Here is a 14294-nt window from a genome sequence, read left to right as displayed (position 1 = left end):
CTTAGCTGGTGATATGTGGAAAAAACCTCCTGTAAATATCTCATTTTAGTGTTATGGATTTGCATCTGCAAAGCACATACTGTCTGCTGTAAAACAGTCAGTCCCTCCATCTCCCTTCCCCTACCAAACCTACCTTGACCCCTGCTACTGTGTCCGTGATACCTGGGGCAGAGGGGAATGTCCCAGTCACCCTCTGAAGGCAGAGTGACATCCCTTACCATCTCTTTGGACCCTCAGAGGAGGTGGTGGGAATGCAGACATACAAGTCTCTCCCTGGGAGAGTTTGCACTCGGTCCTGCAACACCTTCCTCCTTCACCTGCATGTGATCGTGGGGTGCTGCTGGCCTTGGGGAGGGCAGCATGTGATATCCCAGCTGGGTATTGTGCCAACAGCCAACACCACTCTCTGAGCTTGCTCTGATGTGGCAGTGTGAGTTTAAGTGAGCAGGAGGCATGAAAGGAGGTGTGAGGGGCTGTGTCAATTTATCTCATGCTTACGCTGATAAGCAACAGGTATTTCCTCTGTGAAAAATTTAATTTCCTTTCCTTTTGAAATGCAGTGATGCAGAAGCTCGGGTTTCCTTCCACGGGGTCAGAAGAGCAAGGAGGGCTGCATGGACCAGCTGATGCCTGTGTTGGCCAGACTCTCCCCATCTGGCAGAAGTGACTCATTGGTGGCATGACCCAGGCGCTCTCTGAGGCTTGTTGAACTCAGAGGGAGTTTGACTTCAGATCCTCAACTTCCTTGAAGATTTGCCTTTAGTCCTTGCCTTACCCCAGCCCTCATCTGCATTTGCTAACCAGCCTGGGCTGAAGTGGTGTGCCCGGCTGCCTTCCCGGTGCCAGTGGCTCCCTTGTTTTAGGGCGTGGGGAGCTGCCATCGCAGAGCTTAAAGCTGCTGCCTCCACCTGGGGCTCATTACGTGCTGCTTCCTCTCCAGCTGCCAGGGGCCTGGACAGAGAGCAGGGAAATTGCACGCAAGGCACTTGTAAAACCCTCAGTCCTGTCTGCCACTGAAGGAAGAGCTGGCTGAGCCTCCCTCCCTGCAGGACGGGCTTCCTGCCCTAGGAAATCCCCTGCTGTAAGGCAGCCCAGGAGATCCACCTCGGGGATCTCAAACTGTGGCCAGTCAGTACTGGCTGGGTACAGAATGAGAGCTAGGGGTTTTTAGAAAACCCTAATAAAACCCTTTGATTATACATAAGAAAAAAAAAAAAGAAAAGCGATCCTGCCTGCTTCCCAGCTCTGTGGTTTGCCTAAACTTACTTCCCTGGAATACATTGGAGTTGGATCTTTGAGAAATTGTATCTAAAAAGCCCACATGTAAAAACTTAACTGTTCCAGCGATAGGATCATAATCTGCCTTTGATCCTGTGAATTGCTGAACCACAACTCTATTCGTTGCCCAAGGACTGCAGGAAATGTACACAGGGTTATGCAAATCTCTAGGAGAGGGAATGTTTTGCAGGGAGGGGGGAAGATGGCTCATGCTGCCACTGTCAGTCTCTGGATTGCAGCTGAATGGTTTGGCAGTCCCTGTGCTCTCCTGTGTGGCCCCGCTGCCAGTTCCCACGGCTCCTACCCCTCTCTGCTCACCGTCCAGTTGTGCAAGTCTGGAGCGGCGAGCTTTTTTCAGCTCTCCCCCTGCGTGTGCCGGTGGCATTTACAGGCAGAGTCTGCAAGCTCGGTCCTTCGTCTGCATTTTTCTCCAAGCCACCACTGTGAGTGCAGTGTTCATGTTTCGCCTCTAAATCCCCACAACTTTTGCCAGCTGGGGATGTTTGCATGGGGTGGGTCAATCTGATGGTAAGACGCACAAAACAATTTCTTTGGGAACTTTGAGGGGAGCTAAGGCTGCACCAGAGCAGCAACATAACTGGGACATGGCCAGCAGATGGGGAGCTGTCAGGCAGGACTTTAATTTTGTGTAAAATGTGAATTTTCCTCTTTCCCAGGCTTGCAAAGGAATAGTCAAACCCTTGTAAAAACACAGGTTGGATGTAGTGTGGGGGCACATCCATCATCAACACAACATTCAAAACAAGAGTGCTTGACATCCTAACCATGGCTCAGGGTAACAGATCCTGATAAAAAAAATAAAATAGAGGTCCTTTGATACCTTCTCTATTATTTTTTTTTTTTATTTTATTTTTCCTTTGGGTACGTAAACTAAGTGTCATGACACTGGACTTTGGTACTTCACCCAATTTACTTTAATTTGCATGTTGAAGAAAGATATCAAAAGGGCAGGATGAAGCCACCTTTGCCCAGCTGCCCTGGTAGGGCTCCCCTGGCAGCCATGCCGTGGTGTTGTGCTGTGCTGGGGATGGCCGTGCTGTGCCCAGAACATAGCCCAGCCTTTTCCATAAGCTGCGTATGCCGCACAGGTACAGGGGCTGCACACACCCCAATGTGGGGCAGTGCTGCATCAGCTGGGCAGGAGCTTGTTTTGCTGTTTCTGTTTGGTTTTTTCACCTCGGTGATAATTCTTGCCCAATGCGCGATCTCTGCTCTGTGTACTTTACTACTCCTTGTGATAATCAAAATCCGGCCCTGAACTTTTTCACTACAAAGGAAACAAGAACTTTGCCCTGTTGGCTGTTAACAGGGCACTCTGCGATGCCACAGCCTCTTCTCACGTGCAAAAACCCCTAAAGTCTGTGGAAATCAGGCTTATGCTGATGACAGAACGCTTATTGTTTTTTCACCAGTGAGGGTGGAGATCAGCTACTTTGACATGGACATGAGGTTTCTGGTGTCAGACTCCTCTTAAAAAAGGAGCAGGCACCCAGCCAGTTTGGGGAAAAAAACCCCTTTAAACACCAGGACCGCCAATAACGGCTCAAAGTGCAACCTGTGGTGGGTTCAAAGCGCTGACACATTAACCAGACCTTGGGCCACCGTCTGTAGTTGCCGCTGGGTGCCCACACCGTGGCTGCCAGGAACGGGGAATGAGGGTGGCACTGTTATTATCCGAGCGGAGAAAGGGCGCAGCGGTGTTTGCACAGTGCGGACGGAAGCGCTGGTGGCGGCCCTGAGGTGTTGGGTGTGCGGCAGCGGGGCAGCGATGACAAGGTACGAGCTTCCCCGTGCGGGAACAGGGAGAGGCAGAGCGCTCACATCTCAGCCTCCAGCTCCTGGTGAAGGGCTCTGATGAACACCGAAATGATGGTGGTGGTGGCGTGAGGCTGTCCTTCCACGTCCACTCTTTCGTTTGCAGGTGTAACCTGCCTCAGGTGAAACCCCTGGCTCCAAGCCTTCCCCCTGACCCCAAAAGAGGTAAGGCTTGTGGGAAGAACAAATATCATTTATGAAATTGCAACAGGGGCAACAGCAGGAGAAAAGGAGAATGCTAGAGCTGCTTCTGGGCCCATGCCTCAGATGGTTTGGAGCTGGGTGGTGCTTTGGTGGTGTTTTCTTTTTAACAGTGGTGAGGTGTCCTGGAGATCAAATGAGGAGATATGAGGAGCCAGAAAGCATTTCTGAGCATTCAAGTTTTGTAATCATGTTACTGCTCCCTGAGCTCAGCTGACACAGGAGACAGGTAAACATCTCCCACTGCCCAGGTAGGTGACAGTGTATAAATCTTCAGAACACCCTGAGGAATAACAAGTCTTTTGCAACTTTGCCTTTGAACACTGAAGGAGTTATGCTTGCATGATGGATGGCAGCGGTGCCCAGCCATATTGTGAGGCATAGCACAGCTCCCAACTCCCTTGCAGAGGTTTTATCCTCAGCTGGAGGGAGGGTACAGCAAGCTGTGTGTCAGTGCTGACCCTTGCAGCTGTAGAAACTTGTCATTTCCTTTCCAAACACCAGCACCCTCAGCAAGGCAGTTTGCCTTGGGCCAAAAGCCATTCCTGTAGTGTCTGTTCCTGCTATATACATGTATAATGTTAACTTACCTGATTCCTGATGTGGGTTTCTGCACAACCACTGCCACATATCTGTGTCTTGTCAGTGTGGTGGTTTTGGGAGCAGCTTCTTCCATTATCAAGCCTTAGAGTGAGTTTACCTGAGAGTGTGTCCCTGTTCAGGGGAGCAAAGCAGTGCTTTGCTCTGCTTGTGCTGAATCATTGTTACCTAGCAAGTTTGAGAACATGAAATCATATGTTATTGTAGCATATTACAGCTTCAGAAAATGTATTGGATTCTGAGTTTATATCAAAAGACTAATTCTTGATTGAGGTGATAAAATATCTAGGTCTAGAACTTTGCCTTCACAGCTCTTTGTAAAGTAATTGCTTTAGTAGTAGTGGCAAAAGAAAGGACATGTTCATTTATGATGCTTTAAATCAGACAAATAATTTTTGAAGACAAACAACAAAACTGTAGCAGAGAGCTCTGGTGCGGGGCTCCTTCTTAGATTGTAAACACTGCAAGACAGAAACCATCAATATTTACACAGTGCTCAGCCCAGCACAGTGCAGCTTCTCTGGCTGGGCCTTTGGAGGCACTAATAGGAATATTAAATCATGCTGAATACCTTCTTGCAATATTTATGGTTTAACGATAACCACGCGTGTATGTGCCGAATACTGTGGATTGTGACCATGCAGGGCCAGAACCAGAAAACCTGGGATGAGGCCAAGCCTTGTGGTGTCTTCCCCCTGCTCATCACGTGTGCTGCAGTGACTGCGACCCTTTCTGGTGCTCCCAATATTCATCAAAACCAACTTAGAAGGAATGATGTGAGAGTAAGTGTGTTACTGTGTGAGCTGTCACCAGTTGTGCCAAGGACTGTGGACTGAAAAGTCAGGGTGGGGAAAAAAAAAAAACCATTAAAAATACTACTGCTATGTTGCCCTGTGGGCTCACAGAAATGTGACACAGAGAAGAATTAGCCTTTTGCGGTTTCATGTTTCCCTGACCTTTTAAGAGAGGAAGAAAAAAACAGATCCAACTTCTGCTCCCAGTTACAATGCTGAAAGTCCAGAGCAAATGTAATATATTGGCTCCTGAGGTGTGAGAGCAGTTTCATGTTGTCTATTGAAAAGCGGTGAGAGAGCTGAGGTATAAAGATAGTTTAACAAAAGCTGCGTGAGTTCAAAGATAAACCTCCCTCCCAAGCAAGTATAATTATTGGTGTTTGAGTAATTTTGGTGTTTAAGGAGATCCATTCAATTTGCTCTGGTGAGGATTTATGTCTTGGTGTCAAGTGTGAGGTAAAGCAGAAAACATGAGAGCACAATGCCCTTGTCCATGTGGGCGAGGGATGTGCCACAAGGGAGGGCTCCTGGGCACCAGCACTGCAGCTGACAGCCCCTGGCAGCGGCACTACTGCTGATGCATGTGGCAGGGATGCTGTGGCAGCACCTGCAGTCACACCATTTGACACTTGGGAAGGTCTTGAACCGTTAGCATTAAGCTCAGACAAGCTACTTGATATGAAAACAGTTCCAGTTAAAAGTAATTTCAGAATTGTAATTTTCGCTTATGCAAGCGTTGACAAACAAAATCTGCTTGGATTATATTTAAATGACAAACTCTGTGTGCTTCAACAGGTTTTCTTTGTTTTGGCTTGGTTTCTTTGTTTTATTTCCTACCTTCCACTAAAATAATTTTTTATCTCAGAGAGAGAAAATACAGGAGTTGGGCTGCTTCCTACCTGACTTCCCGGCATTGCCTGGCAGAAGCTGGTAGACATGAATCATCACAGTGAATGCAATACTGCACGCAAGTAGCTTTTCTTACAAGCACAAGGTTGTTAAGCAAAGGATGAGAAACACGTGGAGTACACTGCAGTTTGCTAATGTATGGCTGGGTTCCCAGGTCTGTGTACATTCTTGCAGACAGGCTGCAGTTGTCATGATGCTATTGCCAGGAAAGATGTCAACAAAAGGAGACCTCTTGTCAGTTGAAGCATTAGGTTAGTAATACAAAAGAGTACTTTATGGAGTCTTTCAGATCGATACACACCATCTGTTTGTCAAAGATGTTTTTCTCTTATGTGTAGTCATACAGCCTCTTTGATGTAAGTCACTGCTTTTTAAGTGTTCTTTAAATAACAGCAATATTTACTATGTGGTGAATCAGAGCAATGAGCAAGATCATAGGACCCTCTTGCAGAGGATCATGACTTAAAGTTTGTGTGTTTTAGGCAAAGCATTTCTGGATTCACTTGAAGACTGACACATGGACATGTTTCCGTTGAAGTTGCTACAGGTTTGTCTTTATGTATGCCTCCACTAAATTTTATAGCTGGCAATTAGTCTGGGATGAAGTCTGGTTTCTCTCCCAGCACTGCAAATGCAATTGTGTAACTTCACTAGAATTCCAAGCCTTGTTCTTATGCTGGATTAAAACAGTAGATAGTGAGATGAAAAGAGAAGTCACCCTTTCAAACTCCTCTTTCCCACTGTGACAGCTTACTTCATGGAAGCAGCAGCCATCTGCCCTGGATTACTTTTGGTTTGTGTTTAATGAACACCACATTCCCTTAGAGTTGCCACTGCTCCAACAGCAATACCCTGCCCTGTGCAAAGTTTACTGTTGCCCAGGGGCTTGTATCTCCCTGCCCTCAGCTGGCACCATGATACTGCCCGTGCTACCTCTGAGGTGTGTGGAAATTGTAGAATTGCGGTCATGGTGGCACTGATGCACTGGGAAGGGATGTCACATATTTAAAATCTATTTACTGAAACATTGCTCCAAGGTGGGAAGGGATTTCCCCCTTCAGCTGTTGCTACAGGTATGATTGTCCCACAGCATAGCACAATGCCATCTCAGTTTTAGTGCATCATCTATGAGCTGTCTGGCCCATATGATTTTTTTTTCCCCTTTTCTTGTCAATTATTGACTGGAGAGATGAAGAATGACACATGCTTAAGTGCATCAGTTATCTCAATTTCTTCCACCTTAGGCCTAGCTTAGCCAAGATTTACCAGAACAGTCTACAAAATGAAGAAGATTCTGTTTTTTTTTTTTTTTTTTTCAGGTGATAGGAGCTTTCTTCAGAAGACCGACAAAAGGACTGGAGCACAGTGAGTTATTATTACAACCACTTATTAAAAAGACAAAAGAACATGCTGTAAGACAACAAATAATATAATCTGACTTGTGCAATGCAATAACTTCTCAGTGCTACAAAAAACATCAGGGACGAATACAGTCCTGAACGCACACTCACAAAGCCATTCCAGATTGCAACTGTGAGCACCCATATGAGTTCAACAGAAAAAGGTAAGATATAGTACTTTAAGCACATGACTTCAATAATTCTTTAGTTTGAAGCCAGGGATAAGTGATAGGCTGGACATTCCCACCAGGGAAATAGGCTAGTTACATCAGAATGGGTTACCCTTTGCTATTCAACATCTCAGCTCCCTAGTTACCATCTCCAAACGAAGGTGGTTGCCTCAGCACATGGTTGTTTACACAGTGACTTATCTTACCTTGGTGAAATATTTGATACCCATAAAACATCCATCACACTCTGTCCTACTGCTTTTCTTTAACTCAAGGCAAGGCCCATCCCCTCTTCCAAAACGTTTGCCAGCTTTGAAATATGGCAGTGTTGGCACTGGTGTAGCTCAGGGGCCATGCAACGGTTGCTTTCTCCAGAGGCTCTGCAACACCTCGGTACTTCCCCCTCTTTGAATAGAGGTGGCAAAATCCATAATTTGTTTCCATTCTGCTTGGCTGGAAATGAAGAGAAATTTGGCACCCTGTCATGGAGATAGTTAAGTGAAGAGTCAATACAGTGAAGGCCTTTGCACCAGAAGTAGCCCATAATAGGTGGTGGCAATGTCACAGCTCTGCTTGTTTTTTAATATGGCTTTTTTTTTTTTTTTTTTCCTCTTTCATGTGTGAGTTTTTTTCCCTCTGGGTGGAGCAGAGCTGGGGAGGTGATGCCTTACCTGCCACAGCTCGGTAGATCGCAATCTGGAACTGGCAGAGTGTTAACACAATGCCCCAGCAGAGCTTTTCTGTCTCTAATTTCAATTATTATGTTGTTACTGGATCAGTGAAGAGAAGCATGAAAAACACAATTACCAGGAAGCCCTGTTCCTTTGCTCGCCCCTTTGTCTCACTGCGAATGGGGCATGTGACTCACGGAGCAATAGAGGACCGGCTGTAATCTCACGCACTACCGAGAAGGGTGCTGTCCGCCGATGGGATCCAAGCGTGGGAAAGCCTGACTGCTGGCTGGAAGGGCCAGTCACGTCATGTTTTGCAGCTGGCATCCAAATGCATCCTGATGAATCGAGTGAGAGCAGTTACCTTCTCCTGCCGTCCGAGCAGCCGTGCAGAAGAGGGGCTGTAAAAACCTCCCCGCATGCAAAAGCACAGGCAAGAGACGATGTTGTGAATGAGCTTACTGTGACAGCACAGCAATGTTTTATAGGCACTGTTTTACTGGCATAACATCAGACTAAAGGGAGAGGGGATGAGTATCTTTGAGCTGTGAATGCTGGTCCCAGGTTTGCCCCGTGCAGGACCATGGTTAGTGGGCCTGACCCGACCCTGTTATGCGATGCATAGTGGAAATAGAGAAATCCACTTGCTCTCTGCACTCCAAATCATGTGTAAAGCTATGACCTCAACAACAAATACCAGTACCAGCAGAGCAGCCAATATTTTTATCATTCATTGCTATCAAAAGTGTCAGCTCAAAGTCATCAGATTTGATAGGTGAGCATGCTCCAAACTGATGGCTGAAGCGAATTATTTGCCTATTGCGTGATGCAAAAACAATGTCTTACAGGAGAGAACAGACATTGGCAAACAAACTGACAAGAAGATATACTTCTGGGGAAGGCTTCTGATTTGATCTGGAAGGAAACATTGAGTATAAATAGGGAGAAAGTTTACCTGCATGAAAGGCGGGGTTCAGCCAAGGCTTGGACTTCCTTGCTCTGCTGGAGAACAGTGTGAAACATACCTGCTATTTTACTCCTTCTGAGCTGTTCTCATTACAAAAAGGTACCAGACACCTCAGAAAGTTTTTAAAGTAATAAAGCATTTTCTCCCCCCCATCCCTGGTGCATCAAATTTATCAGTGACTAATGAGCACATAAATTGCAGGATGTGAAGAAAAATCCCTTCATCTTTCAGAATTTTCCCTGCCTATGGAACTGCAGCACAAATCTTTCTGGTCTTTCTGTGCTGAGGGTCTAGGCATGGGCAGACAGTACATGGTGCAGCACTGGCACACTATTATATAGTTATATTAACTACTAGGTGCTACAAAGTGAATCAGAACCTGTTTAAATACTGGTATAACCATGAAGAATATCATCCAGGACATGTTCCTGTGGGATTTGGTGACTGTCTTTATTTCACACAGCGGGAAAAACCCCATCTGGAAGCAGGATTCCAGTGAAGGGAAAGTTAGCTATGCCTGCCAGGGATCTCTTTTGCCCCCAAAAATTCAGACATCATGGGACATATACAGAAAATGAAAGGGAACCAGCGAGGGGAAAACCAAACAGGCTGGGGTCTTCTTGCCACTTCTTTTGAAGTCCCCATTGTAACTCCTGGCATCTTCAGTGGGGTTTGGCTGGGGTCTGTGCAGAAGCGCCTTTGAAGATTTTGCTAAGGCTCAAGGCCTTGATCATGGCAACTTTTATGCCTGTGAGCAACTCTGTGCAGATGAGCACTTCCAGTGTGCTCAGCAGGATGCTTCGGATGAGACTTTGCAGGGCCGGTCTTAAGCAATGAAAGCTTAAGAGAAACATTCTGCTTGTTGTACTTTTATCCTTGACCACATCAAATGAAATGCCTTGGCAGTTCTGGAAGAACGAATTTGCATTGAAAACCCACAGCTCTTACAAGCAGTGCATTAATTATTTTATTAATTTGCTCTTTTTACATTATGGGAAACATTCATCTATTTACATTTTCCTGTCCACACACAAACCAGATAGATAATCCTATGGAAACCCAAATCATTAAGCCATAAAAACACTCTCCTCTGTCTAAAGGCTTTCATATTTGTGTCTTTTGTTTCAAATCAAAAACATTTTTAAAATCACATTTGGGAATGCAGGTAGGCCAGTGATTTACATTCTACTTAAAATATGCATTTGACCATTTTCCTTAAAAAAAAACCAAAACAAAAAACCAAAACCCCCAATAAATTCACAAAGATACACTTCAAATTAAAGTGATAGTGCACATCAAAGCATTAAGGGAACACCAATAAATAAACTGAAATATATTACAAATAAATTATTTCTATTTACCTTTTCAAATATTAAAAATCTTTAATCCATTTCTTCATCTTTCTTTACAAAAAGATTATGAGAATTTTATGGAAACATCTGCAAAAAATATAATAAATACCTCTTTTTTTTTTTGTTTTTTAACTTTTGAAGCAGGAAACAAAACCAACCTTTTCTAAAATTTCTCCCAAGGGAAAAAAAAAGCAATAGTTTAGTCCCAAAGTGAAACAGAATATAGGCATTTTTAATATACACTGGGCAGTTTAGACTAAAAACAAATAGTTACAAATTATACTAAAACAGATGATGGAGCAAATATACTAGCATTAGTGTTGGTAAATGAGTCAAGTGGTCAACTAGTGGCATTTTATGGGCAGAATTATTTTATTTTGTATTTTCTGGTATTGGCTGTATTTTTAATATTCTGCTAAAAAACTAGGCAAACATTATAATAACCTCTCCAGTGCCAAATGAACTAACAAGCATTCAGCTAAGAATAAATTCATTTAAAATAGATACAAAAAATATTCTATGATATACAAATACAACAATTTGTAATGTACAAGACTAGATAGTCTTCACTTTTTTTCTTTTTTTAGGGGGGGACTTACTGGATATAAATTTCTGTAGCCACTTGTCAACCAAAGTCTTAACTCATCTTTCGTAAAACGTTCACAAAAACTAAGTAAGTCTGCGACACAGTTGTGAATGTGGACTCTCACCTAGGTACTGCTTTGAATACTTCAGTACAAATGAGTTCCAAATAATTAATACTTCCTATGACTATATATGCTCAAAAGTGGCAGTTGGCACTATTACATACTGCAAACACGGTGATGTTTTGTTGCTGCTAAAAGTTAAACGCAGTGTTTCAAAACTAGCAAATACACTGGTATTCAAACGCTAAGAGGGTCAAACCTTTTGAAGCTCCTGTAACACCAAGCACTCTAGAGTTACACTGGATTTCTGATTACTCTAGTTAAAAGTCTTTTATATATTAAATTATTAGCCCTTATCTTGTAAACCACAGCAGTAAATATTTGTGCCCTGTTTATAAAGACATAGCTCAGATATCGATGGCTTTGAGAGGTAGCAAATTCTCTAGTGGTTTTAGTATGCTCTCATGAAAATACTTGGTGCCAGAACCTATTACCTCTCCTATTTTCTCAAATAAAATTAAATTAGCACCTGGCTATGATGTCATAGGAAAAGAAGCTGTCTGGCATGGTCTCAATGAGTAGTTTTAACAAGACCTTAACTTTTCGATGACGATTTTCAATGCCTTTTAAGTGCAAGCTGCAGAATCACGCCACACGTGCAGTGGGGTTTTTCACTGGTTGGACTGTCCATGGAGGTTGAGCAGCCATGGGCACAGCCAGCCAGCAGTGGCGTGCAGCAAGGGCTGCCACCTGTGCCCCTCCATGGTGGGGCTGTCCCTGTGCTCACTGGGAGCAGAAAGCAGCCTGCCTTCCGCGTACCCCTGCCCTGGCAGACGGCGTGAAGAGCACGTAGGGAGCGGCAGAGGAGTCTGGAAAACATCACTGCAGGATGCACATGCTCTGAGGACTGCACAGCGCTCCTCTGCTCGCACCAGCCCTGTCACCCAGAGCAGCCCTGTCACCCAGAGCAGCCCTGTCACCCAGAGCAGCCCACGCTAATTCTGCTGGCAGCAGCACGTGCCAGTCCGGCACGCGTGTGTGCACTCACACGCTCACACGCTCGCACACAGCTCGCTTTCAGCAACATGCCTGACATAGCTTTCCTAATGTTGGCACAAGAGATTCCAGTAGCAGCGTGGTCGGCATCATTCCTCATCAGGGGAGCTGGAGGACAGGCCCCTGCCCCAGCCAGAAGTGGCTGGAGGGGACAGACACACAGGAGCTGACCTTTCAGGCTCCTCTCCAGCCCTATTATCTGCCATTTCCGCCCACTATTAATGAGCTACTTAGGATGCATATTTTTTGTGATTGCAAAACAATGGCAGAAGCCAGGGTAGGAAGGCTTGTCGTGAAAAATATTAAGTTCATATTGATCCCATAACTTGTGAAAAATAGTCTATTGTTCTTGTTCAAGTGAGTACTTTATACTATTAAGAGGAGGCTGAATTAGAAATTTACTCCTAGATATGGACGGTTTGGTGATAAGCAGTCTGAACTGTAGCATACAACCAGCTGTGGATAGAGCAAAGCAAGCCTGGCCTGGAAAAGCATCAGAGGCTCCATGTACAGTAATTCACCTACAGGTGTCCGTGTGTGGCTGCATGGACGTATGAGATCGGATGGTCCCACCGAGATTAAGACATCAACAAAACCAAGCTTTTTTTTTTTGCTTTTTTTTTTTTTTTTTTTTTAACCAATATAATCCATACAATACAATACAAGAGGAATTGACAATACAGTACAATTTTAAAAATTCTTAATACTTGGACAAGAAAATCCTTCTTTTATATTATCTCTTCAACTATCATTGCTTCTTATCTCCTTCCTTTTTACTCTTTTATTGCCTTTCAAAATAGATTATTTCCCTGGAAGATCGAATTTACAATCTTCTGCTGATTGAAATGTTTAAGTAGTGATTGATGAAATAAAAATGAGGCAGTTTGTACAGCTGTGAGTGTGCGGGTATCTTTCCACAGGATCTTTTATATCCCTCGCCATCTCACCTGTGGGATATACTTCCACTTTTTCACCTGCCAGAGCTGTGGGGTTTCTTTTCGTCCCCCCCTCCCCGCTCCCACCCCAGCTCCCTCCCCCTTTGTGACTCCTTAATTCAGGTGAAGATGTGATTTGGAGGTTTAGAATAAAGTGCGCCATCTGCTTTAAAAAAAACAGTAATAAAAAGAAGGGAATCCGAGTCATAGGTCCTTTCATCTTTTGTGAGGAAGACGGCAGAGTCTGAAAGGATCACCCTGCATGACTGAAAATACCAAAGTCCCCTACAGTTTGATATTGCTGTACACTGGGTAACAGACTAGCTTTAGGTCAACTAAAGATCATGAGTAAGTTAAATGGAGCATCTACTGTACAGGTGTGCGGGTGTGTGGAAGTCTGAGTGCTGCGTTTATTTGTCCCAAACAGAAAAGAAAAAAGGATCGTGCTCGTTTACATGAGGCAAAGTGGCAGCATCAGTACATGTGACAAAGCATCGTGATGACATGGGCGAACCTTCAGAAAGCAAGGGTGATTAGAGGACATCTCTCGGAGGACCGACAACTACGCCACGGCAGTGGAGTTCACTGGGAGCATCAGGGCAGCTGCGTACAGAGAGAGGGGAGGGGGAGAGGAGGGGGAGAGAGCGAGAGAGCGGAGGAGGAGGAGGTACAAATACTTCGTGGTGACCTTGAGCAGGAGCCTAGAGGGGCAGATTATACATGAGGCTTGTCTTGCCAGAGAGAGTCCTCCCGGTTGGATCCCTTCATAGCCTGGTCTGGGCTTCGGGGATGTATATCTCAATGCTTTCGGCGCTCTCGGTAGCTGAGTTCTGGCGGACCGATGCAGCGCGCTTGGCAGCCATCAGCCGTTTCCGGGCCTCTTGACGCTGCGAGCTTTCCAGAGAGCGTTCTCGTATGAGTGGCACCTGACCTTTCGATGGCTTCTTTGGCACTGGAGGAGGGACCCTTCTCTCCTGATCAAAGCAGAAGGTTAATGGCATTATACAGCTTCTCAGGGAAAGGCGGGAAAAACTAGGATATATCAGTAGTTAGAACACACATTTTACCTATGGTTTGTTAGCTCTTATCTGCCTTTCTGTCTTCAGTCAACTGGTTTTTGTGCTCAAAGGTTCATAAACATAGGGCAAGGGCAAAGGGGAGGGGAGGGCCGGCCGCCGTGCTACTTCTCCTCAGGGACGGTGCTGCCGGGGCCGAGGCCCCCACCACTACCTGCTTAGTGCCAGGGACTAGGAAAGAGACCGACCTCCCGCCACTGGCACAGCCGGGAGGAACGCTGCCCTCAGCAGAGGAACTCTGGAGAGCCCCGGCTCCTGGGCCACCCTCTTCTATCCGTGCACAGCGCTAGATGCTCCTGCAACACGGAGGTGCCGTGGCTTTGGCGTTCCCAACTGCGGATGGGAGCTAGCTGTCTGCAGCTGGTGCATCAGAATAAGTAGTTTTTTTAAAAAAACACCACG

General features: G+C 45.3%; 1 protein-coding gene and 1 long non-coding RNA gene across 5 annotated transcripts in view; one reads left to right on the top strand and one right to left on the bottom strand.

The window, feature by feature from the left end:
- Positions 1–2937: 2937 nt before the first annotated feature.
- Positions 2938–13168, top strand: LOC131575398 (uncharacterized). Of its 4 annotated transcripts, none has more exons than XR_009276785.1 (5): positions 2938–3075; positions 3221–4697; positions 6101–6165; positions 6938–8925; positions 12290–13168. It is a non-coding gene; the product is annotated as an uncharacterized LOC131575398 (long non-coding RNA). The 4 variants fall into 4 exon arrangements; XR_009276782.1 differs by lacking the exon at positions 12290–13168 and having other exon boundaries at positions 3221–3279; positions 3429–4697; positions 6938–9638; XR_009276784.1 differs by lacking the exon at positions 12290–13168 and having other exon boundaries at positions 6938–7182; positions 7838–9638.
- Positions 9776–14294, bottom strand: part of DLGAP1 (DLG associated protein 1) — a 139372-nt gene continuing 134853 nt past the window's right edge. The window contains exon 10 of the mRNA XM_058830822.1: positions 9776–13790. Within this exon, the coding sequence (XP_058686805.1) occupies positions 13581–13790 (210 nt within the window). The 3' untranslated portion in view covers positions 9776–13580. The remainder of the gene's footprint in view (positions 13791–14294) is intronic.

The sequence above is a fragment of the Poecile atricapillus genome, chromosome 2 (genome assembly GCF_030490865.1).
Source record: "Poecile atricapillus isolate bPoeAtr1 chromosome 2, bPoeAtr1.hap1, whole genome shotgun sequence".
In the NCBI taxonomy this organism is placed as follows: Eukaryota; Metazoa; Chordata; class Aves; order Passeriformes; family Paridae; genus Poecile; species Poecile atricapillus.
The sequence above is the reverse complement of the archived record's forward strand: the minus strand, read 5'-3'. Positions and strand labels throughout refer to the sequence as shown.